The 27,569-nt window shown below is 41.7% G+C and overlaps 1 protein-coding gene across 1 annotated transcript in view; it reads left to right on the top strand.

Moving 5' to 3' along the window:
- Positions 1-26,924, top strand: part of si:dkey-215k6.1 (transmembrane protein 132D) — a 215,291-nt gene extending 188,367 nt beyond the window's left edge. Inside the window, exons 7-16 of the mRNA XM_068604864.1 lie at positions 11,899-12,104; positions 14,805-14,868; positions 15,113-15,244; positions 15,578-15,655; positions 17,896-17,958; positions 18,047-18,175; positions 20,634-20,762; positions 20,893-21,192; positions 21,584-21,858; positions 22,453-26,924. Of these exons, the coding sequence (XP_068460965.1) occupies positions 11,899-12,104; positions 14,805-14,868; positions 15,113-15,244; positions 15,578-15,655; positions 17,896-17,958; positions 18,047-18,175; positions 20,634-20,762; positions 20,893-21,192; positions 21,584-21,858; positions 22,453-23,080 (2,004 nt within the window). The 3' untranslated portion in view covers positions 23,081-26,924. The remainder of the gene's footprint in view (positions 1-11,898; positions 12,105-14,804; positions 14,869-15,112; positions 15,245-15,577; positions 15,656-17,895; positions 17,959-18,046; positions 18,176-20,633; positions 20,763-20,892; positions 21,193-21,583; positions 21,859-22,452) is intronic.
- Positions 26,925-27,569: the final 645 nt, after the last annotated feature.

Below are 27,569 nucleotides of genomic sequence, written 5' to 3'. Positions count from 1 at the left end.
CCTCACGCGTGCCGGGTAGAGTCACGCTTAACTCCCGCCACCAAACTCCTTGAAACAATGTTTTCACCCTGGGTCTGGTCCAAAGCCAATGCTTTGACATAACAAGAAAAAAACAAAACACTTTCCTTCTAACTAAAACAGAACAATTAAGCAGAGCTCAATTGACCCTTCGCTAAGCCCCGCCCCTGCTGCTACTCTGTTAAGCTGTCAGAGCCACCATGGAGCCCACGCTGCCACTCACTGCACACTGTAAATAAATATTATTAGAAAAAGTGATTTCAGAGGGAAGCAGACAGAAGGGTGTGAAGGATATATCCAGGATGTCAAAGTTTATATGATCATAATCGACCAGGCTCATTGGGCCTGTCAGGTCCTGTCACTCTCTGGTCAGGTTGCAGAACTCTGGAGCCAAACCTTCTTTACTCTTTGACTACATCTATTAGCTAATATCTAAATTAAACTGACCCTGACCTCCACGGATTGGTGGCTGTGCCATACAGAGGCAGTGGAGCACCATGCCTTCTTCAAAGCTTGTCTGGAAAAAAACAAAGTTATATATATATTTCCACATATATTACATCACTTGGGGTAAAACCGGGTAAAAACCCTAAGGCGTAGCTGCTTGAAGAGCAGTGGGAAGCATTAGTGACACTTTACATTTACTGGAGCAGCACTGGATATATTTTCCAACTGAATAAATACAAAAAGAGAAAAAAATACTTGGAAGCCATTTAGAAATATATGTATTCTATTATTTAATTACTGCCTGTTTTGTTTACAGCTTTTACAGACTTATTCTTATCTAGTATGTTTCCATACACTGTTCCTGTGTGTGTGTGTGTGTGTGTGTGTGTGTGTGTGTGTGTGTGTGTGTGTGTGTGTGTGTGTCCACACTGTTTAGAATCTTCTTTTCGACGAACCAAGTGAAATATAAGCACTTCTCGTCTCATGTCTCCCAGTGGCCCACATGTTGTACTCATACGTAAATTCGTACACACACACACACACACACACACACACACACACACACACACACACACACACACACACACACTCACACACACACACACTCACACACACACGCACACACACACACGAAGCGACAAAGGAGGATCTTCAAAGTTAAACTGAACCTGAAAATAAAAGAGAGAGAAAGTCATGATGAAACAGCGAAAGAGCAAAAGGAAATGTGGCTTTATAGAATAGATATAGAGCTATAAAAGAGAGGAGTATGCTGAAAGAAAAAGCAAAATAGTTTTTATGCTGGAAAAAAAAAGAGATACGGGGCCACACATCATGAAACACAAATCTGATATATATTTCAAGAACTTTGAAAGGCACATGGTTGTTCATCAATAAAACATCAACGGACTTGTTTAGACTCCAGAAGGGACAGAGACGAGTGCCTCGGACACTTCTCTGTTCAGTAAAACATCGGTCCATTGATGCGTTGCTGTCCGCTTATCCAGTCCGGTTTGAGGTTACAGGGAAAGCAGATCAGCCCAGACGTCCTTGTTTCCCCAGCCATGTCCTCCAGCACCTCCTGGGGGAATCATGTTGGTTGCGATGTAAAACCTCTCCAGTGTGTTGTGGGTCTGCCCCGGGGTCTCCTCCCAGTCGGACGTGCCCAGAATAGCGCCACGGCATCCTGATCAGACGCCGGCACAGTCTGATGCTGTTTTGGACTTCCTAAATAGCCTCCGTCTCCAGTCATTTCTTTCTCTGCCCTTCTTTGTCATGTTCACCACGTCGCCTTTTCGCACTCAGCCTATTTAAAAGTTGAGACGTGAAAAACACAGAGGAATGAAACGGAAAGAGCGAGACAGAGAGAGGCAGAGACAGAGAGAGAAAGAGAGAGACTGAGAGAGAGAGAGAGAGAGAGAGGGACTGCCTAAATCAACTGCAGTACTGCTGCATTTCCCTCTGCTCTGTTCTCCCGCTCGCAGCCAGTGGTCAGAGCCATTACTGTGACATTAGAAAGGCCGCGCTGTTGAACCGCTCTTACCGAGGTCGAGGTTCCGGCATTACACCAGTAATGTTTACACACACACACACACACACACACACACACACACACACACACACACACACACACCATGTTTATTGAGTGATGCCAGGCTGCTTTAATCTTTGTATAAATGGCTGCTGCACATCTTCACCACACAGATAATAAAAGCTATGCAGTTTCATAATCAGTACTAACCTTCTTAGACGCTGGAACTTATTTTGCAGTGCACTGATAGCTGCATGTATTTATGATTATTCACGGATTCATGCAGAGGTTACAGTAGAAGAGGTGATCAAACTAGACCAAGGGGAGGACCTGGTTGGTTGCTTCAGCCAAATGTTGTAATTTTCCCCCACCAACATTTCAAAAGTCGTAAAATCAGACAGGGGAAGACTACGGCGTAATCTCAGAGAATACTAATTTACCGAATTAAATTCTGTTGTCCAACTTCAAGATAGATACATGTATTAGTGTGCGGTGGTGACTGTGTTGTGTCGTATATTTAAATATGATTTTAATAGGGTGTCAGGAATAAGCAAATATGGAGCAGCTCTTACAGCAAATAAGGACCCTTACTGAAGTACCCATACACACACACACACACACACACACACACACACACACACACACACACACACACACCTAGGCCACAATAGGGCCATACAGGCAGACATATTGGGGCCAGTGTTGACTTATATCCCTATGCTAATAAGCATGCTAATTTCCACTACTGTCCAACACACACACACGCACACACAAAGACACACACAAATATGATCCCACACAGAGAAAAGCCTCCTGCCTTTTCCTCAAGCCCTTGAGACCACCCCACCAGAGACAGGGGAGTCAAAGTTAGAGTCTTTCAAGTACAGATTGTATAAACTACTTTTCATAGTCTTCTTTGAGAAAAACGGTAAAGAAGATAGAAGCCGTTACAAATAATAAGTGAAATTTAACCCGGCTGAGGCTGTCAATTAGTCATTTATTGCAATTGTGCAAAATGTTGCAGAATAAATGCCACTGATCCATTTCATATGATTGTTGTTGTGTCACGCTGCTATTGACTGGCAGATACAGTTACGGGGACATGGAACTGATATTCCCCGCATGCAGCAGCCGTAACAGAATATGTATGAAAACTGAGCGCAGGAGTGAACAAGGCGTGAATATATTTGTTTTATCAGTCGTTAAACACCAGAAAAACAGATAAGATATGTAAAAGTGTTTCTTTATTATCGCAGTGGTTTGAATGGGAGCGAAACAGCCCCTCATAAGTCCATTTATTTTATTTTTCCCGTCTCTGTCAGAATGTTTCCATCCAATCGCACCATAAATTACAAACACACTTTAAAAATTCCAATTAAATTTGTTGCTATTAGTTTACGTCGTATGCTTTCATGAAATATAATGATTAGATAACGAGCAAGTCATTGTTCTGTAGTCTCAGCAAATGGTAAAATAATTATGCTTAACAGTCTCCATAAAGAACCATGATTGGCTCCATGGGAGCAACAGCAACCTCCACAGGGCGAAAAAGTGGTGGCTAACGGATCCTTAATGGTGGACAATGGTGGGTAACTTTTTTGCAATACACACATAAAACACAAATAAATTCCCCATCAAAAGAAGAGGCTGTAATTTATCTTACATCAGCTCGTAGCTCTTTCATACCTCCTTTTCTCTGTCTTTGTCTTTTCTTTTGTACATCCCTTTATCCATCTCTCTCCTCTTGTATATTTTAGGTTTTTGCCGTGTCACCTTCTGGCTGTTTTTTCTCGTTAACTTTTCATAACTCTCACCATTCTTTTTATTCCATTACTGGCTTTTTTCTTCTTTGTTTCTTTATTCATTTCTCTTTCTTCATCCCTCTCTCCTACTCTGTCTCCATCTCTCTCCTCTTTCTTGATTAGACAGTTTTATTGTGGAGAAAAGCAGAGTGCAAATGGCCATTAGAGAACATTTTACTCCCTCCTTTCCAAATTCAAAATGACAGGCTTAGTGATATGCTGCTAACTCGTGTGTGTGTGTGTGTGTGTGTGTGTGTGTGTGTGTGTGTGTGTGTGTGTGTGTGTGTGTGTGTGTGTCTGTCTGTCTGTCTTTATACCTTCCAACTGCTCTCTATTACAGCTGTCTATTATTTGAGGCAAATCAGAATAATATATCAGGCTACAGGCTGCTAACAGGTGCACTTGTTGTGTGTGTGTGTGTGTGTGTGTGTGTGTGTGTGTGTGTGTGTGTGTGTGTGTGTGTGTGCGCGTGCGAGACAGCCATATATATGAAACTATGTGCAGAGGAGATTGGCCTCGAGTGGGTTTTCTTAAATGACGGACAGGTGGGAGGTCTAATCCCATCAGAGAGTTGATTAGCCTGTCCCTCAGGGCCCGCCCCTGTCTACCGAGTGGGCCCTGATTGGATGATATGATTCTTAAAGTCGGATGGATTGGATTGCCCGAGGCAGAAAACAAGTCGGATGGATTGGATTGCCAGAGGCAGAGAACAAGTGCAATGGGCAGAGAGGGAAGGAGGGAAAGTGTGGAACACACAGAGAAAAAGATTGCTAGATGAAATCTGAGTGTGAGGGAGATGGATGGATTGCGTTGCAGGCAGAAAATATACATCTGAGAGAGACTAATGGGGAGAATCCGAGACTGTAAGAGATAGACGGAAGACAGGGAGAGAAGTAGCTGTAAATTCAGACAAATCACTTAGCTTGAAGGGAGATGAATGCGGATTTAAATAAATGACTCAGCTTGGGGAGATCACCGGTAAATGGGGGTGAGTGGGTGGTATAAACGTGGGGCTCCTGAGTAGGTTTTTTGAGGGAAGGGGAGTCGAGTGGAAGAGAGAAGAGTAATAAGCTAAAAGCTCATTCCATAGTGTGTACACTTTTGCCACCTTTCACATTTCAATGTGTATTGCAATGATGGAATGAGCATGCACAGAGTAGCATAATGTAGATGAACAGAACCGTATATATATATATATATATATATATATATATATATATATATATATATATATATATATAGATAGATATCTATACCCCGAGGTAGATAAAGTGAAATCTAAAGTCTGTCACTGAGAACTCTGGGAGTGTTTGAAGCCAGACGGACAACTGCAATTCAAGTAAAGCGTCACTTGGCCAGTACAAATTAACATATTTTGAGCTAGATTGTTATTTCAATAAATAAACCGAGACATGTATATTTTAAGTGACGACGTGGCCCGTCGGTCACAGTGGTAGAAACACATTAGTTTCATGTAATGCAGGGCGCCTCGACACTGACAGGGCCGTTGCCTCTAAGGGTTGACATTCAAAGAACGAGCAGGAGTTGCTTTGGGGCACGGCGGCGAAACAGCAGCAGGTGGTTGGACAAGCGCACGGTAAGCAGCAGGATTGTTGCAAGCGCTGCACGTTCACGCACATCATATTGAGACATGACCATCAATTAACCTCAACACAAAAGCCAGGAATAAAACATGTAATTTTCTCTGAAACAAGCCTCGGGTCCGTGGGTTAGAGGTTCCTGCATGCATAATATCCTGTTTAGACTGCAGGAGGATTATTATCAGGAAAAGTACTCGGAGGTAAAAAACAAAGAGCCCAAAAGTATGTTAGAAAGTCAAATTGTCAAGCTGCTACTCTAAAAACATTTTGTAGCTTATATGGTGTTTGTATACTACGATAGGGTTCAAGCCTTTGACTCTCATGAAAGCTGCGAGAGAAAAAACATTCATCACCTCATTTTGTATTTGGAAAAAACTGATTTTGTCGAGGGGAAAAAGAAATAACATCTGCATGTTTTCCCCACATTGTGTGTGCGTGTGCGTGTGTGTGTTTGTGTGTGTGCATACATGTCCATCTTTCCTTTAAAAGTTCAAAAAAAAGTGAAGAGGCCTTTCTACCTGACACACACTTTACACAGACACACTTTCTTGTCTGTTTTTGCAGGAATTGCTGCTGAGAAGTTCGGAAAGTTTTCAGAAATTGTCTTTAGAGTCGTGTACAATTGTTGTGGTGTTGTTGTTGCGGTATCTGATGAAGGTGAAGACAGTTTTTATGGCCTTCGTGTTTTCAACAAGTCCTAACTGCTGAGATCCACACTTTTACTTTCCCCCCCGCCACTGTTTTTGTCTCTGCTTTTCCTTTGCTCTTCTTACACCCCTCTCTCTCTCTCTCTCTCTCTCTCTCTCTCTCTCTCTCTCTCTCTCTCTCTCTCTCGGAAAAAGAGAGATTAAATCCATTCCTCAGTGTCCTCAAACCTCCAACTCAGCTGTTTACTTGCAAAAACACCAACTCACTTGTTTGTTTGTGTCTAGTTTTGCATCTTTGTGCGTCTCTCTGAGTCTGTGTGCATAGCGGCCATCCCAAACTGATTCATATTTCCTTCCAATTATTATAATAAATAGCAGTAGGTTTGATAGTAATAACAGTTCAGTTGAAATAATAAGACATTTTAATCCTCCGCAGTCTCCGTACGTCTTGATTTTCAATGCATGGTACTTTCCTGATGCTGAACTTTTTAAGGGTAAAATCATGTTTATTATTTCGAGCAGATTCATGAGGCTTGTTTTAACCGCGTTGACGTAAAGCTTTTTGAAGTTAAATCCTTTGTGGCCTGCTTTCTCCCAAATGCATGTGACCGGTCTGTCGTGTTTGGAAGTTGTTTCAGACTCCACGGGGACAACTCAATGTCTAATGGTAAAAGTTTCTATTTTACGCTCGGTTTTTCTTCGGAAGCCATTAAAATTGCATCTTATAACCTCTCTGATGGAAACAGCCGAAACGATGTAAGAAGTCATTTATCCCGAGAAGTTATTTCACCAAAATCAAGGTGTCAGTGGTTCGGCCAAATAACTACCAGAGGGAGAGAGAGAAAGATATTTCCACTTATTAATGCATTGTCTTTAAATGAGCAGTTTAACATTCTAGGAAATAAGTTTATTACGTTACTTGCCGAGAGGTAGATTAAAATTCATTCATAGCCTCTAAGACCTTGTCCCCGAATGGGAGGAAGTGCACTCGAGGCTAAATACTTTCAGTTTTCCTCTTAAAAATTAAAACCACTGTAAAAAAAAAAAAAAAAGACAGGAAGAGAATGCAGACCTCTTGATGCTGCTCCGGTGTTTATTAATGTATATGTGCATGCTGCAAAAGTGGGTGCTAACTTTAATATTAATAGTATTGTTATTATTCCGTATGTTTTGTTTTCCATCAAAATGTCAATTATTCATGGCATCCTATCCCTGTTTGTTCATCTTGTGTGTGTAACTGCCTGCTATGAGAGTGGATGTAATCAGGCCGGCGTTGGCCGTGACACAGGTAGAAATTGCAACCGCTCACATGTTTTTTTTTTCAAGTCGTCAAAAAATAGGTTGTTCAGTCGGAACAACTAAATGCATGAATAAAGATTTGGCGGGCTCTCTTATGGTCCACTCTCCTCTCCTTTGCTGCTCCCGCTGCCAGGCCCCCAGCTGTGTGTATGCTCGTGTTGTGTGTGCGTGTGTCTGCTTGTATTCATGCGTTAATACTTTCTCTGTGTGTCGCCTTCTCCACATCATGCCTCTTACAGCTCTCGACTTTGGCACTTTACTCCACAGCTCTCACTCTAACACACACACACACACACACACACACACAGAGTGAGAGAGACAGACACACACAGAATAGAGCAATATTAATCTACAAGAAGTAAAAAAAAAAAAATGAATTTAACTGGAGGCAAAGAGAGGAGGGGGAAAGAAAATTAAAATAAAGAACGGGAAAGGGAATAAAATTGAGAATAAGTTGCAAGAAAACAACAAATGCCTTTTACTGCTCGGCGAACAGGCGAAGCAGTTATGAATTATTTCCGTGCCATATACAATCCAACATGCTTTTTCTATTGCAGGATGAGGATTATGAGTTGTATATTGTGTCCGTTTCCCGCATCCATTTTTTTTTATTGCAGTGGAATCCAATCCAACCCAAATCTCCGGTGTTGCTGACCTGAAAAGTTCCAAGCCTATTACTTCAAACTTTCGAATTGCTGACAAAAACTGAACTCAAACTTGATTTTTCTAAAATGTTCCTTTGGGGCATTCAGCCATAGAGCAGAAGTAATTCAGCAAACCTGTGGTAGGAATGACAAACCTGGACAATGGCTCCGCTGGTAGTTCCAGCTCAGCCATTGTGCATTCCCTCCACTTCTGCTGTCTTAGACCGTCATTGGAAACCAAACCCCGCCACAGTAACCAAGTGCAGTTGTCACACTGATTTATACCTGGAATATAAAAATGATTTGGAGAAATAGTTTGAGGCACCAACAGTCTAACATCCCTTTGATGTTAACAAGCGGTAAATCAGGTTTCAGAGAGAGAGGAAGATGAAGAGGGAGACGGTGCGATGGGGGAGGGAGGGCGAGGCGGAGACAAAAGGGAAAAGAGAGGGTCAAGAGAGGGAAATAGGGGATGTTGGGGGAGATACAAAGAAAGTTAGAGCGAGAGAAGAAAGACAGAAATTGAAACGAGCAAGCAGAGAGGAGAAGGGTTGGGCACCTTTCCTTTTATGTTGGGGAGCGGGAGACGAGAGTCAAATTGAAAGAAATTAAAAGGTGAGAGACGATAGAGAGGAAACGGTTTCGCTCATGTACGTACAAAAATGTTAACCTCTTTTGAGATGAAAGGGTTTCACGAGGAAGCCAGAAAAAAATATCTCGCCACACTAAATGTGTGTCAGCGCTGTGTGTGCTTGTTTATCAGAGTCTGATCCAGCCAGACCTGGAAGATAATCAGCCAGAACCATGATGGAAAAACCTCAATATTCCTCAACCTCAATAAAGTCAATATTTTAGTGTCAAAAATTCCCACTTGCTTGAGAGCCAGGAGTGTTGAACCTCTCCTACACATATTTGAATATCTTACTCTTCTTATTGGAAAAAAAAAGCTCTTTAACACTTTCAAAAAGGTTTGCTGCTACATTGTAACAGTGAAAATATAAAAGTAACATTTATTGTGTATTTTGCCATTTTACATGTGGGTGGATTTCTGATCACACGCCATGTTTTTCAAGTTATCAGGTAGATTAAATTATGCTTTGGCAAACATTTTCTCTCTTATTGTTTTGTGTGTTCAGACAGAACACGGAGCACATTTTAGGTACAACGAAGCGTATGCATGCGCAGCGCTATGTGAGTATCCCATTGAAGCCCAATATGCACTCTCCTGGAGGCTTTTATTTCCTTTCCATTTGGTATTGAGACAAATATCTGTGTCTTTAAATGGTTGTCTATAGGGGATGTGAGAGGAGACAGAATATACAGGAACTGTGCAGGCACCGAGAACTAAAACAATCACACGAGAGAGCATAAAGGCTGAGAAGAACTGCCGAGTTGACTGTTAAAAAAACATACTGGTTGAAATACCCACAGTATTATATGTTGTTTGTTTTCACTGTACCGTGTTACTCCCCCCAAGGTTGCTAAAGCTTCCAATACACAAGACATGCAGACATGTTTAAGGTTTAACAACAATACAAAGAGGTTAAAATAAGTTATCATTGTCAATAAAGGTTAAGCTCAAACTCCTTCTTGGAACATTAAGGCTTTGGGAAGTTACCAAGTAATGCGGAAATGATATTATAATGGTATAATTTTTTCTCACACATTTCAGGTCAAGCCTGCAGAATAGATGAATATAAAAGGTGGTGGTGCTGAAAGAGAACATAGACGCGAGGCCGCTCCGACCCGGGTCAGCAATGTTGAGAATACATACATTTAAATATAGGGAAAGGCTTAATTTATGGGAATTAGAGAAACATTCGGTCGAACAGGCAGTGAGAGACAAACAGACTGTATGAGACAGGCGGGCATAGAAAGTCAGACTGAAGGAGTTCTTGTTAAATATAAGGCTGAGAGTGAAGCAGGAAGTGGTGAGGCGAGTAAGTGTAGCGTAGTGAGATGAAAGAGAATCTAAAAGGAATATAAGTGTGAGAAAAAGAGAGAGGAGAAGTTCTTTACATGCCAGGAATGGATGAATGGCTGTGGAAATATAATAGTTAGGACAGAAAGAGAAACATAATGACAATACACCGAACACAGTTTTGCAGCTAATGGTATGATTTCATATTTGATGTATAGCTTGAGTATGTGGAGGATTGAATAAGTGAAAGTATATATCGCCAAAATCAGCTCCCAAGCAAAAATGACAAAATGCCTCAGTATCATTTCCTGTTCTTCATGGATCCACTGTTGGTTAAACATGTGGGATGGTTTGTCAAAGGAAGTGTCATCTCAATCAGTCGCATCGGTCAGAAGGAGGGGAAAAGACTCAAATCCGTGCTCCTCCATTGTTCTGCTTGTCAGAGTACCTTCAAGGGTGCTGTCCACTTTCTGAAACACAAGCACAATAATCCACTGTCCACATGAATGTTTTGCCCTTCAGTATCAACTGAGTTTAAATAACACTGTTCTAAAACTAGATATCGGATTTTCCATAATTACTGGTGCTTCAGGACAAAGCGACTCGATCTTGCACAGACACGACTGCCTGCGATGATGTTTTATACTCAAACAGACAAGTCTACCGTTGATGGTGTTCAAGCTAGCGCTAGTTTCAACTGCATAATATACTAGAAGGTAGTGTAGTCCAGTGTTTTCCACCCTTGGGGTCGGGACCCTGCTAAGGGCCACCAGATAGATCTGAGGGGCCCTGAGATACAACACTGCAGACAGAGTTAGTAGAGCTGTGACAGACTCGTGTTAAACCATGGGTAGATTATCGAGACAGTTGGCCCCTGGACATGCTGAGGGCCCCGTCAGCCCTTTCTACAAGACAATGATTCTGTTGCTTGATGGCATTATCGTGATCGTCACGCATCTTCTGCTGATTTCACCTCTCTTGGACGTCAATCTGTGTCTTCTTTGGTCGTTTGTGTCTCTGGGGTCATTTTGTTTCTCGTTTCGGTCATTTGTGTGCATTTGAGCCTTTGTTGGTCAATTTGTGTCTCTTTGAAGACATTGTGTGTGTTTTTTTGTGTCTATTTGAGGTCAATCTTTTGTCATTGTTGGTCATTTTGTGTTTCTTTGAGGTATTTCGTTTGTCTTTTTGTGTCCCTTTGCAGGCATCTGTGTCTCTTTGTAGTCTGTATATGTTTCAATGCGGCCATTTTGCATCTCATCAACTGACATTTAGCAAGTGAAGGGCAGCGGGGCCCTGCCCTTCAAATGGTCAGCCCATTTGGTAATCCATCCATGTGTTTAACATGTAACAGAATGTGTTACTGTGAAATCTAGATGTGAATTCATCTGAATTACTGTAAACAATAAGTCCATGATTAAGACGGTAGTCTAACTTATTTTTCACAATTTCTCTTTTTGCCCTCGAGCCCTTTAAGAACAGATCCGTTCCACACGGTTTAAAATGCAGGGCAAAGTTTGGCAATACTCTCGTGGGTGGTTTTATGTGTTCAAAGAAATTATCCTAATGTCTTCAAATGAATGTGATTTACTAGTTTTAGAACGGTGCACATTTCGAACATTTCCCCAGATTGGTGGAGGTGACATGGGAGCTCCCTATATGCACAAACCCTAAATGCCACCGATGTGGCAGCAAGAAGCTACAGAAGCATATTATTAACCTTTCTTTCTGGGGCACTTTGCAATATAGTGTTCCAAAGTGCTTTACAGGATGAATAAAATTGTAAGCAATCTTACCGGCTGCAAGAGCACGAATGTTCTAATGAATACTCGCTCCAGGCTGTGCTTAAGGAATCCACAACAGGGGCTGCATCTGTTTCTGCTCAAAACCTCCAAGTTAGGTTTGTGTGAGGTCAGAGAGAAATGTCAGACTCTGCATGCACAATGTCCCGAACTCGACTCAACTCTCCTCTTTTGCTCTTGTCCTCTTTTCAGGTTTCCCCCAACTGTGACCAGGTCTTGGTGAACGGCAAAGAAATGCGCGGTCGGCAGTCTTTGGCCGTCAACTTCACCTACCTGCACCTTTCTGCTCAGCTGCAGCTCACCGTGTGGGTGCCCAAGCTCCCACTGCAGATAGACGTGTCGGATACTGAGCTAAGCCAGGTCAAAGGTTGGAGGGTACCGATCGTCACCAACAAGAGGTAAAATACCTCTATGACCTTGAAGGAACATTTGAGGGGAAACATAAGGAAGTTTGCATTTTCATCATGTATCCTCTCCATCTCCAGGTGAAACTGTCAGAAACTCATAGCTGGCAATTTAGGCTAATTTCTCTATTTAAGTTCTCCAAAAACATGCTTAAGTTTGTTAAGTGACTCAGTTTACTGAGAGGAGCACAGAATCTGGTGGACATACTGTGGTCTCACTGCTTCAAAATGATCTCATACACACATGCATAAGGCATTTCTGGTATTACTTATCAGCTGATATATACACCTATGCTAATATATTTGCAATATTAATTGATATTTTTATACAATTGCAGCAAATTGCTGTAGAAGGCTAAGAGAGTGGAGATTTTAACACGATAAAATAAGAAGAATTAAGTGATTTTTATTCATATCTCACGCACTTTTCTTTAGCATAAAGCAAGCCTGCTGATACAGAAACACCAGTGTCTGGTCCAAACCCACACAAGAGCGTAAAGATTATGTGCAACTGAGGGAGAAAAGAATGAATAAATCGAGGCAATGTGTGACTGTGAATGTGTGTGTCTTTTGTGTGAGTTTGCACGCGCATGTGTGCGTGTGTGATATAGTGCTTATTGAATGGAGAAAGTGAGAGCACATATCGTTCCAGCCAGTCTATAATTTCCAACGGGGTCAAGGCCTGCCCGGCTTTACTGATGACACCCATTATGGCTTTAGCATCATTGCAGCTGAATGAAGCATTCAGTCAACACACGCACACACACACACACACACACATGGGTACACGTTTTCTCAAAAGAAAGACAATGCAAGAAGGCGGATCCGTTACGGGATGTTGGTGCGTGCGCGTTTTTGTGTGTTTGTGCGATGTGAAAGAAGGCAGGAGGGCGAAGGCATAAAAATAGACCATAAACCGACACTGTAGCATAAAACCATTGTAACTGTTCATTGTCTGTCACTGTGTATTTTGATTTGTATGAATACAATACAACATGTACAATATAATAGAGCCTTGGCAGGAGTATATTCTTTGCTTTCTTTTGATTTCTCGCATCTTCTGAGCCTTTATCTACTTTTTATTTTCATTTCTTTCTTTCTGTTACTTCTACTTCTCTTTCTCACAGAGTCTGTATCGTTTAAGTGAATCTTTCAACTGAATGACATCCAAATGTGTGTATTTTCTCCGAGGACGGAGTTGTGGTGTTGCAGTACCTACATCAAGCGTGTGACAACACCTCCTTGGGCTACATTTGGGTTGAGCTGAGCACATATACCTCAATGATTTAAATAATCTAAGCAACTCTCACTTCAGTATGGAGAAGGGATGTCGAAGCAAGAAGTTGGCACATTTAAATACCAACTTAGTTTCTTGAACTCAATTTCAGAGTCAACATGGGGAAACTTAGTTTTTAAAGCTCAGATTTTAATAACAACATACACTTACTAACTTGAAGCAAACACACACACACACACACACACACACAGACAGACACACACACAGACAGACAGACAGACAGACAGACACACACACAGCTAAAATATGCATGTGCACTTTCTTTCTCATGTTATAATAAACCCAATCCTTATGGTCTGTGTGTGTTTTCATCTTGGTTGTGTGTGTGTGTGTGTGTGTGTGTGTGTGTGTGTGTGTGTGTGTGTGTGTGTGTGTGTGTGTGTGTGTGTGTGGTCATTTGTGTGTTGCTTTGATCCCCCCATCTTTCTTTCTGTTATGCTGGACCTATTTTTTAATTTCCACAATTTCTGCTCCGATCCCTAAATCCCTAAATCGACTCTGTTGCTCTTTATCCTACGTCACCTTACTTCCTTCTTTATTCCCGCAGCCCGGCCAAGTAGAGCATCATAGTTTAAATCATAGGCCACTGACCAAGCTGTCATATTTGACCCCTTGGGTGTGATAACAAGCAACCCCCAACAAGGACCACAGAACATGTATTTGTAGAGAGGAGCGTTACGGAGGAATAAAACAATATTAAAACAATACACAATACGTTCTGAAAGATACAGACACAGTCCCCAGTCTAAGTAAAGCATAAAACATAACTATAATTTGTGCAACTGAATCCAATTGTATGTCATCTACAGATTGATTATATTCAGTGAAACATGGACAGTATTTATATTACCAGGACACACTGAAGCAAAGAGGGGCGTGTCATCTGCATCTGATAGAACTAATCAGACGCGTAAACATGAAAGGCCCAATAATTGATCCCTGTGGGACTTAATATAGAAAGCAACCGTGTCCTTTACTGTAGCAAGGACTCTTTTAACATCAGGTACATGATACATTATATTAATTTTGGATGTGTTGAGGTGAACTGGGACTGCTTTTCCAGAGGAAAGATATGTAACAGTTCAGGTACCCAATGCTGTTTAAGACAAACTCACCTGCGGACAGCATTAGGAAGAATAAAGCACAAGGCCAGTTGCATCGGACATACTGTGTGCACCCAGGCATTCCAACAAATGTACAATTGAAGTACTTTAAAAGTGCTACAGCTGGATGACAAACTAAAGTGTATTTTCTTTGACAGAGAGTGTAACCTGGAGCAGAGATTACACAGTTGATTACCTGGAGCTGAGCGTAGAGTATTAAAATGGCATTTAATTACCAGATAATCTCACCCTCTCCTTCTCTCTCTCTGTCTCATTTATCTCTTTTCCTCCCAGACCCACCAGGGACAGTGAAGATGATGAGGATGATGAGAGGAAGGGCAAAGGCTGCACCCTACAGGTATTATTTGATTGGTTTTCATAACACACTTTTAAAGAAAGTTCTTTAATCCTTTTCTTCAATGACAATATCCCTGATAGACCGCAAGAACTGTCGCTCCACTCACTGAGACCAAAATGTGGCTTTGTGCTCGCTTTCGTTCAGGATACTGTGCAATATTGTTTTGTCTTTTATTTCTGTTCACGCACAAAGTGCCTGTTGCGTCGTTAAGCGCTGGAGTTTAACCTTTCTCTTAACCTTTCAGTACCAGTACGCCTTGGTGCGGGTCCTCACCCATTTTGTCGCAGAGCCCTCTGACCCTGGAGGAGACATGGTCTACATGCTGGGTGCCGACTGGCAAGCGGATATCACTCATCTGGTCTTGGACCAGCTAAAGGTAGGCATACACAAACCTTCACATGTACACACACACACATAAAACCAAATCTTCCTTCAAGGAAAAGTTCAATATTTTTGGGAATAAAGTACTTTGCCATCCCACAGTAAGACAAGTCGGTTATTACCACGTTCATGTCATGAAATGACATGATTTGTTTTACTCTTTCCTCTTTGCACTGATTTTTGTCTATTGAACAACAGTTCAAACAAGTCATTTGTATGCAGTAGGTAAACTACTCCAGGACACATCCACACATATTCTAAACATTAGTTAGAAACAAATTGACTGATTGTCGTGGTACTGGCTGACGGCTGTTTCTGTGCTCCGCAGGTAGAAGATCCTCGCATTGCCAGATTGATAGATGGACGAATCTTGATTGGCCGGGACCTGGGAATTACTACCATACAGGTCTGATCTGTTCTCCTCTTTCATTTCTCATTATTTGTCCCCAAAACAACACATTATCATATTTGAAGCAGTATAAACCTTCTTATACTTACCTGAGAGTGAAATATGAAAAAAAGCACTTTTTAAAAGCCTGACGCAGTTTCCAAGTTTGTTACTTTGATTCAACTTTCTAACTTCAGAACTGGAAATTCTGATGTGCCATTTCCTCATGATGATGCATCCAAGGATTGGTGTTTGAAATAGCCTTTTAAGTAGTCACTCAACGTTGACCGGTAATTCATTTATTGTTGAACGTCGTCAAAGTCAAACAGTTGAACATTTGAATATCTGAAGTGGAGTGTAATTTGTCAACCCCCATTCCAGCCATAAGCACTCCAGTGATAGACACATTATCCCCTCTTTCTTCCTCTCCTCTTCCTCTCTCGCGGTTACTATCAGCCTCGCCTGCGAGCCCCTTACACAATTAGCCACAATTAACTGTCGGATTGGGCACTGACATCTTAGTGTGATGCTCAGTACTACACACAGACACACACACACACACACTTACACTGGCACACAGGGAACACACACTGGTGCACTTGCTGAATTCCAATAAGCCGGCCTGTTGTGACTGAATGTGACAGCGGATGACAGTCCTGTGGCGTACTGGTACGCTGGTTTGAAGCAGAGCTGAGGCAAAACCACAATACGTCTCACGGTCATAGTCAACACAGGTTTTGTTATATTCTGTGATGTTGCATCTGCATCTTCTTATGCTACAACATAACTACATCTATTTCAAAATCCTCACATTTCAGTCTAAGTGCTCACATTTGCGTGATTGCTCTGATGAGTGTGTTGAGCGTCTGTATCTTGGGGATTTATATTTTGGGGAACAGCTGAGTGTGTCTTTTGCGTCCGTTCGACTGGGGACTGCTGCATGCATGCATGCACGCACAAACACCCACACAGACACACTCACACAGATGCACGCATGCAGACAGCTGTGCTCTTTTTGGGAGCCAGGAGAGAGAATTTACCCAGCATTCCCATTTAGATGCCACAGTCGACAGCCATCATTTGATAGTTTGACATTTCAATTTTACCCCCCCCCTGAGTCTCGCCTCTTCTTCTCTCCCCCCTTTTCTCGCTCTCATTCTCCCGCCCAGTCTGTCTTTCTCGCCCTCTTATTCTCTGCCTGTCTTGAAGAGCAATCCCAGAGCTGTCAATCATTGCATTTTGTTAGCTTGCTGAGGGTGGGATTGAGTTTGACGCGCCGACACGTTCACTGAGAGATTTTCTTTGTACACCAATCAGATCTGCCTGTCCTCCTGTCGCCAGGCGGAGTAGCACACTACAGCTCGGGGCTCCTAATCTCTATCACAGTCTGTCTTCTGCTCCCTTTCTCCATCTGTACCTCAATCTCTTTTGCGCTCCTTCTTTCTGCCCACTCTCACTTTCTGTCCTCCTCTATTTGTCATTGTCGCCCGCTCGCTGACACCTACTCCATTTATTTCTCCCCGGCTCGCTCGCCGGCCCTCACTTACTCAGTTACTCCACTCTGTTCATTCACTCTTTCGTTTCGCCGTTGTACTTTGTCTATACCGTGTTGTCTTAGTCGGACGCTGACATGCAGCGGCACCGCTGGGAGGCGGGTGGGAACAATGGGTTTTTGTGTGTTTGTGTGATTGCACTACTTACCTTGTGTTTTTACAGGTCCGTGTCTTTTTGTGTGTGTGTTTCCGAACTTCAACAGACACTGCCAGTCTCTGTGGCCCAGAGCACTGGGTTGTTAACCAGCTCCCGCCACTCCTCAGCCAGTGTTAAACCCGTCACTGTCCCCTTAAGGCAATAATCACTGGGTCGGCAATAAAAGTTGCTTTAAATCAGGTCTTTCCAGAACTGTCTTTCAGACTGTTCCTTATATGTACTTCAATGCTCTACACTGCCCATTGTTATCATTTTGAGACATTTTGAGACACAAGCCATCATTCCATGACCTATCAAACAACGAGGTAGTCGGTGTGATTTACTTGGATTGTGCAGCTGGTGAACACTTGTGTTGCTGCGGATTCTTTCCTGGACAGACTTTGCAGACTGACTGGGAATGTAAACTTCTTAATGAAAGCTTTTTTTTAGAAACTTTGGGAAACATTTGGATGAACTTGACTCCACTGCGACTCTTATAACACAGATTCATTTCACATTGCGCTAACTTGAAATGTCTAATGTGAACTGTTCGTGTGATTCGGTCGCAGGTTCTGTCCCCACTGTCTGACTCCATCCTGGCAGAGAAGACTGTGACTGTGTTGGATGACAAGGTAAAAAAGACATATTGAATTATGTTGTATATTTGGGATGCATGTCCCTTTTACTGGCACGCATTATGATATTATCTTGTTTGTTCAGGTCACCATCACTGATCTGGGAGTCCAGCTGATTGCATCTCTGTCTCTCAGTATGACAGTGAGTCCTGGGAATTCCCAAGCTATTCAGCTGACAACGACAGCCACAGAGCTGCTACACACACCGAAACAGGTAGGCGGTATTATAGGTACGCAAACACATCTATCCACAGATCTCAATGGATGTTTCTCAAAGTCAAGGAAGGATCCTTCAACCGCTGAATTTCAAGGACATCAAATCCTCCCGAAGGACTGATCCAAAATCCAGAACCCTTTGATTTTGAGTCCTTTGTTCAGAGGATTTCCAGTGATGCGTGTGTGTATCCTCTGTGTTTTTAAAACACCCTGGATCCTATGTGCATGATGCATTTTCTGTCTCCCTCTTTGAAAACAAGGAAAATATGATCGTAAACGTACAGTTATTTCACCTCAGCTGAGGAAAATTGCTGGTGAGCATGTCATGTTTTATGTGTTGTATATGTGTAAATACCAACAATTGTTAAAAGAAAATAACTATATTAATATATAGATTTTTGTATAAGGTTTATATAATTTGTATGTGTGTATATTGTTTTGAGGAATGCAAAATGAATATTCCTTCTAAAAATTGTACTGAATGATTGGAAAAAAAACCTCGGCACATTCATAAGATGGTTCCAATGTGTGCGCTCTGAATGTCAGGATGGAGTCATACTATCCTCTATATGACCCGACTATCAAGGAAACACTCAGTATCTCCATCTCTGATAGAAATCACATCAGCCAGGGTTGTAACAGCAGCTTTTCAGAATGTAACTTACACATGCAGACCCATGTGAAGCATGTGTACCTATAGGTTTGTATCACACACACAGATCCACACACACACACACACACACACACACACACACACACACACACACACACACACACACACATTGATGGACTACATCTTAAACTGTTTCCATCTCCGCAGCAATACCCCCAAGGTTGTAATCATAGCGGTTAAATAGTAATTCTCATATCACACACATCGCGGCTATCGCTCCTATGATCAGTTTGTAATTAGGAGTGTGGAACTTCCAGGCTTCAGCTCAGTTTAGCTACAGTATAAAAAAATATGGTACTTTATTGACAGCTGCACCACATAAACGCTGTTCGCTTTCTGACAATAAACACTGTTATTTTATTCTAAATTACAAATTTACATTTGACATATTTTTCTTATTCATGTATTCATTCATTTCATTTTTCTTATTCACTTACTCATTTCTCCACTCGTGCTCCCTTAATCAGTGCATTACCACACAATAATGCACTGAAAAAAAAGAAACAAACATGCTCACTTACGTCCACATACATACTATATTGCAACTTAGTGACACACTATTCTTGGCTCTCCACTCACATTGCCACGGGTTATTTTATTCCACTATCTCAAGCTATTATCATCTTCCCTCCTCGCCACCTTCCCTTCTGTTAAACAAGGCAGCACATTATAATTTCTGTCCAAGGGCTAATTGGATGAGAAACCGCTCATTACGATGAAAATACAGATCTGATATTCTAACGTTAATTTCTTTTCTGTCTGTTTTTATCTACATCATTTACCATTACCTGTGGAACGATGATGCGACTATGGAGAGTGAAAGTGAGAAGGAGAAAATAGGGTGGAAAGAAAAACAAACCCTGGTGGGTGAGGGAATGGAGCAGGCTAGGAAAAATTGCAATCTAATGTGAAAATAGAAGGAAGGAGAGATAAAGTGTTGCTCCTCACGTTGGAGCTTAATTACTTTTGTAAGGAGGTTTTTTCTCTCTTATTCCTACACAATCTTTTCTGTGTTCTGATTAAAGAAAGCAAAGGGTTTTATCCAGGGAAATTAGTGAGGCAGGATCACTAGACAAGCGCTGAACTCTGTTTTTATTTACGGAACAGCTGCTGCTGGAAAAAGGCTAATGACAAAAAACATGTATTTTCATCTTCCAAGTATGTGTCCTCCTTGTAATTGAAGAGATGGAGAATGGAGAAACATACAAGAAAGACAGAACACACACAGTGTATGAAAAGAAGTAGTTAGGTTTCAATTATCAATGTATACAATGTTAGATGTGTTTGTTTGTTTGGGTGGATGAATGGGCGTGTAGGTGTCTCTCATTGTGTCTTTCTCCAAGAGTGTGTTGGAGACACAAAGAGCTCAATCATCAAAAACATATAACATATACAGGGTTAGGGTTATATGTTTAAGAGACACTTAGAGTTGCAATGTGTAACATCTGGCTGAATTTGAGTTTCTACAGCTTCGCTAACTGAAGGTGCCGCACTCGTTCCTCCCAGCGAGTCCCGGTGGTGGGGAGAACAAAATGAAAATATAATGCTCTTGTTATTCTATCAAACAAACTTCTTAAAACTAACACACACACACACACACACACACACACACAATTGTTATGGCAAAAGTGTTAAATGGAAAATGAAATCTGAATTTCTCCTTTCACCTCTGGTTTGGTCTCCACCAACGACAGAGAGAAACATCTGGCTCTTTAGCTGCTTAATGCTTCACCAGCGCGTGAATTTGCTCCGACTTTGTCTGTTTCTTCTCGTTGTCTTCCAGGAGGCAGCGATCAGTGCGTGGATCCAGTACAGTGACGGTTCAGTGACACCGCTTGACGTCTACGATTCCAAGGACTTCCTCCTCTCGGTTGTGTCATTGGATGAGAGCGTCGTCTCCATAACCAATCAGGTACTTTCAAGCTGTGTAAAAGATGCCATAAACAAAAACCCTGAACGTTCTACTGATAGATATTCTCATGAGACACTTTTTACGGAAGTGCTGCATTTGTTTACCTTCACATTGTCTATTCTTTAATCAGGAGCAACACTGGCCTATTGTAGTGGCAGAGGGCGATGGACAGGGACCGCTGGTTCGTGTGGAGATGATCATCTCCGAGACCTGCCAGAAATCCAAAAGAAAGAGCGTGCTGGCATCTGGAGTTGGCAATGTGATCGTAAAGTTTGGAGCAAAGAGTGACGACAGGGGTGTGATGGGTAGAGGGGGACAAGACGACGGCGGAGGGATCGACAACAGTACCAGTGAGCACCAAACAAAGGATGGAGGAGAGTGGAAGTCCATCAGTGCAGCAGTGGATCGAGAGGAAGGCGCCATGAGGAAGGTGGGGGGGAACGATGAATGGATCGTGATTATTTTGTTTTCCTTTGCGAGAACATTACTGGGTCGTTTGACTTTATATTTGTGTAGCTCAATGGAAAATGAGAATGACAATAATTATTGAAAGTGAAATATATCATCAACGTTTTACTCCACAGGATCTCTTCTTCATTATGAATACACACACTAAATCAAAATGTATCAATCTTATATCCCACTTGTTATTCCTATCATTTTTGTATTAATGAAAATCAGCAATCCACAGAACACAGAAACAACACAACAAAACAAGAAAGGTTGTTAACTATCTATAACACAGCAAATAACATGAGCGTGAATGAAGAAACGATGAATTTGTGTTTTTGGGGAGTTATACCTATTTTCCCATGAATCAGGTGAGCACAACGACCAAGAGCACAGTGACCCATCGCACTTCAGGAGGTAAAGCTGCCAGTGGCGGCAGCAGCAGCAGCCGGGGTGGAGGCCCCAGCCAAGCAGGGGACTACAGTAGCTACCCAGCACAAGTGGAGGTACCAGGCACCGGGGATAGTGAGCTGACCCAGACCACGAGAGGACTGTCGGACCTGGAGATTGGAATGTATGCCCTTTTGGGTGTCTTTTGTCTGGCTATACTGGTCTTCCTCATCAACTGTGTCAGCTTTGCCTTCAGGTAAAAACATTGTGATAAATGTCGACTCCATGGCTTTCATTAATCCTGACGATCCTGAGTGTGAGATGTGGGTGGGGTAAATCACAAGGCCTCCATCCATTAACACCACGGCAAACCACCACTGGAATCAAATTCTACAAATCATATAATACTAATAGTTTAGTCTAATGTACAAATAAGAAAACAGGGGTGCAGCATCCAAATGCTGATTTAGTTATTCTAATCTCAAGTTTCCAGCTATTAGGTACAGACCTAGAATTGGCCCTGTTTATTTTTTTGACGCTGTCCATTAAAGGAAGGGGCTAAATTAATGTTGTAAATGAGCCAACATTTTCAAAATAATATCATAATAAACATTCTATATGATGAATTTAAAAACCTAAATAATGATCACTTGTGCTGATTGTAAGATACGGTCCAACATCTTTATTGGCAATTTGTTGTTTGTTTGCTCGTCTTTTGCTTCAGACCTTTCCACTCTCTATATAAATAAAGAGATGTCTATTGTAAATATTAAACAATTCAGCACATCCTGAAATTGCACTTGCTCAAGTTGACTTCAGTCACGGGCTAATTATCATCCTCCATCTGCAGATACCGTCACAAGCAGGTCCCTGTGCTGGAAGCCGGAGGCAACATGAACCACGCCCATGACTGGGTGTGGCTCGGGAACGAGGCTGACCTTCTAGCCGACCACTCTGAGCAATGCCAGGGCGGGCTGCCAGATGAGTGCACCACCATCATTGACCGGAATGAAGGAGGATACGAGGAGAACAAGTACCTGCTGAACGGGGCCGGCAACACCTTAGTGATGGGCGTGGGCACAGGCATGGGCACCATGCGTGGGAGTGGTGGCACAGGTGGACACCGGGGCATCACGCACGGACAAACCTTGCCCAGGTCAGTTCCAGAGCCGCATCAGTGCCTGTCAGCAATCACTACTGCTGGAAAAAATGCCACCGGCCAAGCGGAGCATCTTAACAATTCCCCCCGAGCCACAGCTGCAGCTGCAGTTGCAGCCGCCAAACGCAAGCGTGTCCAGTTCACGTCTTTTGCCACCGTCCTGCCCAATGATAATTCGGGTGGGGGGGGCCCGTACGCCAACTCGTCCGTCCTGGTGACCAATGGGAGCGAGGATGACATCAAGTGGGTGTGCCAGGATATGGACCTGGGTCAGTCTGAAATCAGAACCTACATGGAGAGGCTACAAGACAATCTGTGACTGATGGAAAAGAGACTGAGAAATGGAGGGGCAGAGGATGAGTACAGGAGGGGGGGGATGGACAATGAGTACAATTCACCTGTAATGCCTTTGCAATGGATGAAGGGAGGGAGAAGGGGAGGAATATGAGGCTGTGAAAAGCATACTGTCATCACTCACCCACACTGAAAGCAACGGTAGCAAACAATACATAACATAATGAGTTTGTTTTCAGTAGTCATTGTGAAAATATTAGTGTAAAAATCAATAATAGCGTCACGATTGGTTATGAATGTTTATTTTTAGAATACCAGTAAACCATTGTGCTGTTCAGAAATTTCAGGGTCTGCCGTTGGACAAATTAATCAAGGCACTACACATTTAAACGAGGATGGCAAGAACATCTTTTGTAAAGTGTTTTTTACCCATATGGTGTTTTGCCACAATTGGCTGTGGCTGTTGATTTAATTACTAATATAGTTTAAATATTTACCAGCCAAGTCTATTGAATGGTTATATAGTGATTATGATCACTGAAGATTAGGTGAGCTTCAAAAATACAATCAATTCGTTTTTGTTTCTTCATGTGACCTATTTGCTTTTGACATTGCTCATATGTGAAATGTAAAATACATATATTCCAAGTACTCTACAATACATTCAGGCACCGGTGGGAGTTGCCGTTCAGCACTGAAAAAGGGTGATCTCGCTCTTTCCTCAAACAACAGAATGTGTCAAGAGTTGGAAGATGATATGACGAACAAAAGACAGTTTCTCCCTTGCATCCAAGACAGAGGCATTTAAACTTGCACAATTACAAGCAGGAAAGAACATTAGCCACATTTGAGGCTCACCTCCCGCTTTGTGAAACCTTCGAGCCAATGACGGCGTTCTCCCTGTGTTCAGAACCAATCACGTCATCCCCTGGCCCCTCTCCTTGTCGGTGATTGGACAGCAGTGAACTGAAGTACACAGAGAAATACTGTGAAATACTGTCTGTGAACTAAAAGGGGACTGACTGAGGTGTCTCATATAAAAAAGGAGGCTGCTTGGGCTTTGCAAGCCAGAACGAAACACAAATCAGAAACCACGTTAGGCAGCAGGACAGACCAGGGTTACCGGCAGTGTGACGTGGAGCAGGAACAGGATATATTGAATGAAATTACAATACAAAGTGAAAATGGAGTGGAACTGGATATCTCACGAATAGATATGGGTTCATGGGACATGTTTGTTTTGGTGAACATAATTATGTTTGTTTTCCCTTTTGTGTGTCCGCTTTGATTAATAGATTGTTTTGATTGTTTTTCCATACATTTATTAGGATTTTAAGGACATGTGATTATTTTTTATCTTCTAGAGATCTATTTATTTAAATTAACATTTGAGAGGGTGAGGGGTGGAAAGAAGGAAAGGTTAAAAAAAAAAAAAAAAAAGAAAAAACAGTAGACCTGCTGGTGAACGATAGCACATAAGAGGAGAAGTGAACGGACGGAGACAGAACATGCAAAGGATGCCTCACCTTCGTTAAGCTCAGGTGACGAGTCGTGAAGAACTGACAATAAAAAGGAGAACTGTAAGATTGTTAAGATTGCAATATTTATTTATAAATGTGTTACTGTTTCAGAGTACACTGTATGTTGTAGATAAATAAACATGCTTCAAAGTGAATAAGATTGCAGGTCACTAGCCAACAACATGATGATATTTTGTACATTTTACAGTGAAAATATGGTACACAATACTATCTACCACCACAATGTGAAAGTGATCTTATTGGTTCTTTTTCTAAAGATGTTCATGTCTTTGTTTAAAGTATTGAATTAGTTATTGTCTTATTGTACAGGGTATAATCAGTTTACCTCTATAATGAGATGTAAAAATGGAGGAAGAACCATCGTGAATCATAATCAAAATTGCTTTACGACGATGAGTCCAAAAGATTCTTTTCAGAAAGAAAACCAAACGTTAGGATGTTGGGCTAGTTCGAAAGAAAACACCTGGGTTACTACTGACACAAGCATCTCTATTGGTAATCATTTGTTTAAAAAGGTGCAATGTGAAGTACCCGGCCACTTCTTCTCAAGAGATCAGTTCAGGAGACCACCCGACTCGCCCTTCAGTGACGCTTTTTGAGGAACACCTGGTTTTAGAAATAAGTGAGACATCTTCTCAATATGTGTTTAACTAAAACTTTGGCCAGGTCTTACACGTTGCACCTTTAACACCACGCATAATACAAAAAAAAAAATGCACATGAACTCACACGAGTCAAATGGTCAGGTCTGAAACAGAAGGCGTACAGGATTCAAAGGGCGGAGCGCTTGACACAGATGAGAGACCTGAGCTGAACTAAATGGGCCGCACAGCCTCCACCAAAGCAATAGATACTTTGACTGATGATGGCAAACTGTTCTGTATATTCTGGACTCGTACACATTACTGTATCTCACCGTAGCTACCACACTGCTGTGACTGAAAGGATCACTCAAACAGGTGCAAGTCCAATAGTTGCTGAAGGTAGAAGTGTAGCAATGCTTTCAATGAAACACTTTTTGACTCTTAACTAGAACTGTGAGTTTGATCATACGTTACGGCCTGTGACACCCATTCTACCTGTTGTATAATTTAAAAGCATTATGGATGTCAACTGAAAAAAATAAGGCTGTTTTTCATTATTTGCGGGGTATTCCAGCTTTTATTTGATACCTGGGAAAGACAAATATTCTGTATGTAGCCAATGTGGAAGGTGCGCAATTTACTGCATGCTTACTAAATTACTGCTGAACTTTAGCACAGTTCCCCAGAATTATTGTTACAGCACACGTTTGACTTCTTTGTCTTCTTTTCAGTTGTCAGAAGTTGCACTGGATGGCAATCGTTGGTTGCAAATGGAGTCAAATGTTTTTGTTTAACTAATACAGTTTTGCCAATAACATTCAACAGAGAGTGCAGAAAAGAAGAGCACAGTTGGTTTTTAATTTATTTTGTATTTACATTACAAATTCCTCTGGTTCCCCAGGTATAGGTGGAAATGGATCTATCTGCCCCAGAAATATGTTCATATTTAAACAATTTGTGACAGCAATTTTTAGCCAATGCCGGTAGTATTGGGATGTTTATAGTAAAATAACGTAAAGGTGTGGCGGTAAGGGAGGTGATTGGACCTTATATGTGTTCAGTTCATGGCACAGCGTGGACTTTTCCAATGATACACATGCTACACAAGAATGTTGCATTTCATCCAAAGTTGTTTTTACTTTGAGACAAAACAGTTGGATATGAACATAAATCTGACGATAAAGGTTTTGAGAAAGATCTGGATTCTTTTGAACTGGAGGATTCATTTAAGTATACAGTATGTTGTCACTCAGCCTTGTTGTACACACGTGTTAGGCTTTGTGTTTGCTTAGGATCTGCATGGTGCTGCCAAATTTTCCTGATTAAAAAAAATAAAGGAGGCCTTGTTTTCAGAGGACGATACAACACAATTAGCCGCTGTAAATGTCTCCTCCTGAACCCGATCTTGCAATAACGCTCGAGTGAAATGAGTATACTACCTTCACACCACATTAGTTCTGCATATTAACATGCCTCTCTGTTCAGAACAATTCAAGTAACTTCTGATGCATTTTTTTTAAAGCATTCCTGTTGGATGAAGTCAATGCACAGTGGTAGTTCAGCCAGTAAAACATGTTAAAGTGATCTACAGGGGGAGGTACACGTGGGTAGCAGTTGAATGTACTACAGGTAGAAGAGGTGCCAGGTGACAAGAGCCCTAAATCTTTTTTGTTTAATTTATTTTTTGCTATTGTCATTGTTTAAACATGGCTGATGGAGGCCAATAAAGACCCATAACCAAAAACAGCCTGCTTCTTTGTCTTATAATCCTGTTTTCTGACGATGGAAGTGCAGAACATCTTCAGAAGGTTCAGTAGGTGTAACTTTAGACATTATGAGTTTCCTAAAATGACTCTGTCTTAACATCATCACCGGTTTGTTTTGAAGAGCTGTCATTTTCAATAAGATTTGTGTGTTTCTTAATCCGACTTTTGTGTTGAAATGTCTATCTGAAGCAGATAGGCTGTACCGAGATTTGTTTCTGTAAGATTATGTCAAACTTAAAATTAAAAAAAAAACAAAAGAAAAACACTGACTCGTGAGAAACGTGTGAAAGCTTTGCCATTCTAGTAAGGGAATTGTTTTCTAGACATGTAACTTTTAAGCCATTTTAGTAATGTGAAGTATATTAGTATAGTTTAGAAAACTCTGGAGAAAGTCCATTGGTTTTGATCACTCGTCTCTGCACTGACAAAAGAGGAGACCATTTCCAGTGCTGGTCAAAAACATTAAAGATCAACTGGCTGTTCATTTAATTAGGAATAAGCAACTGTAACATGGAGGGCTACAAGACAACAGTAACTAATTTCACAGATTAGCACGCTTTCAATCAAAGACAAGGAGCTAATGACGTTCCACGGTGGCATCTTTTGTCCTTGTTTGAGATGAG

Source organism: Clinocottus analis, unplaced genomic scaffold, assembly GCF_023055335.1.
Source record: "Clinocottus analis isolate CAN_PGR_092001 unplaced genomic scaffold, fCliAna1.0.p SCAF_7, whole genome shotgun sequence".
In the NCBI taxonomy this organism is placed as follows: domain Eukaryota; kingdom Metazoa; phylum Chordata; class Actinopteri; order Perciformes; family Cottidae; genus Clinocottus; species Clinocottus analis.
Note: the sequence above shows the minus strand (reverse complement) of the source record. Positions and strands in the feature narration are given on the sequence as shown.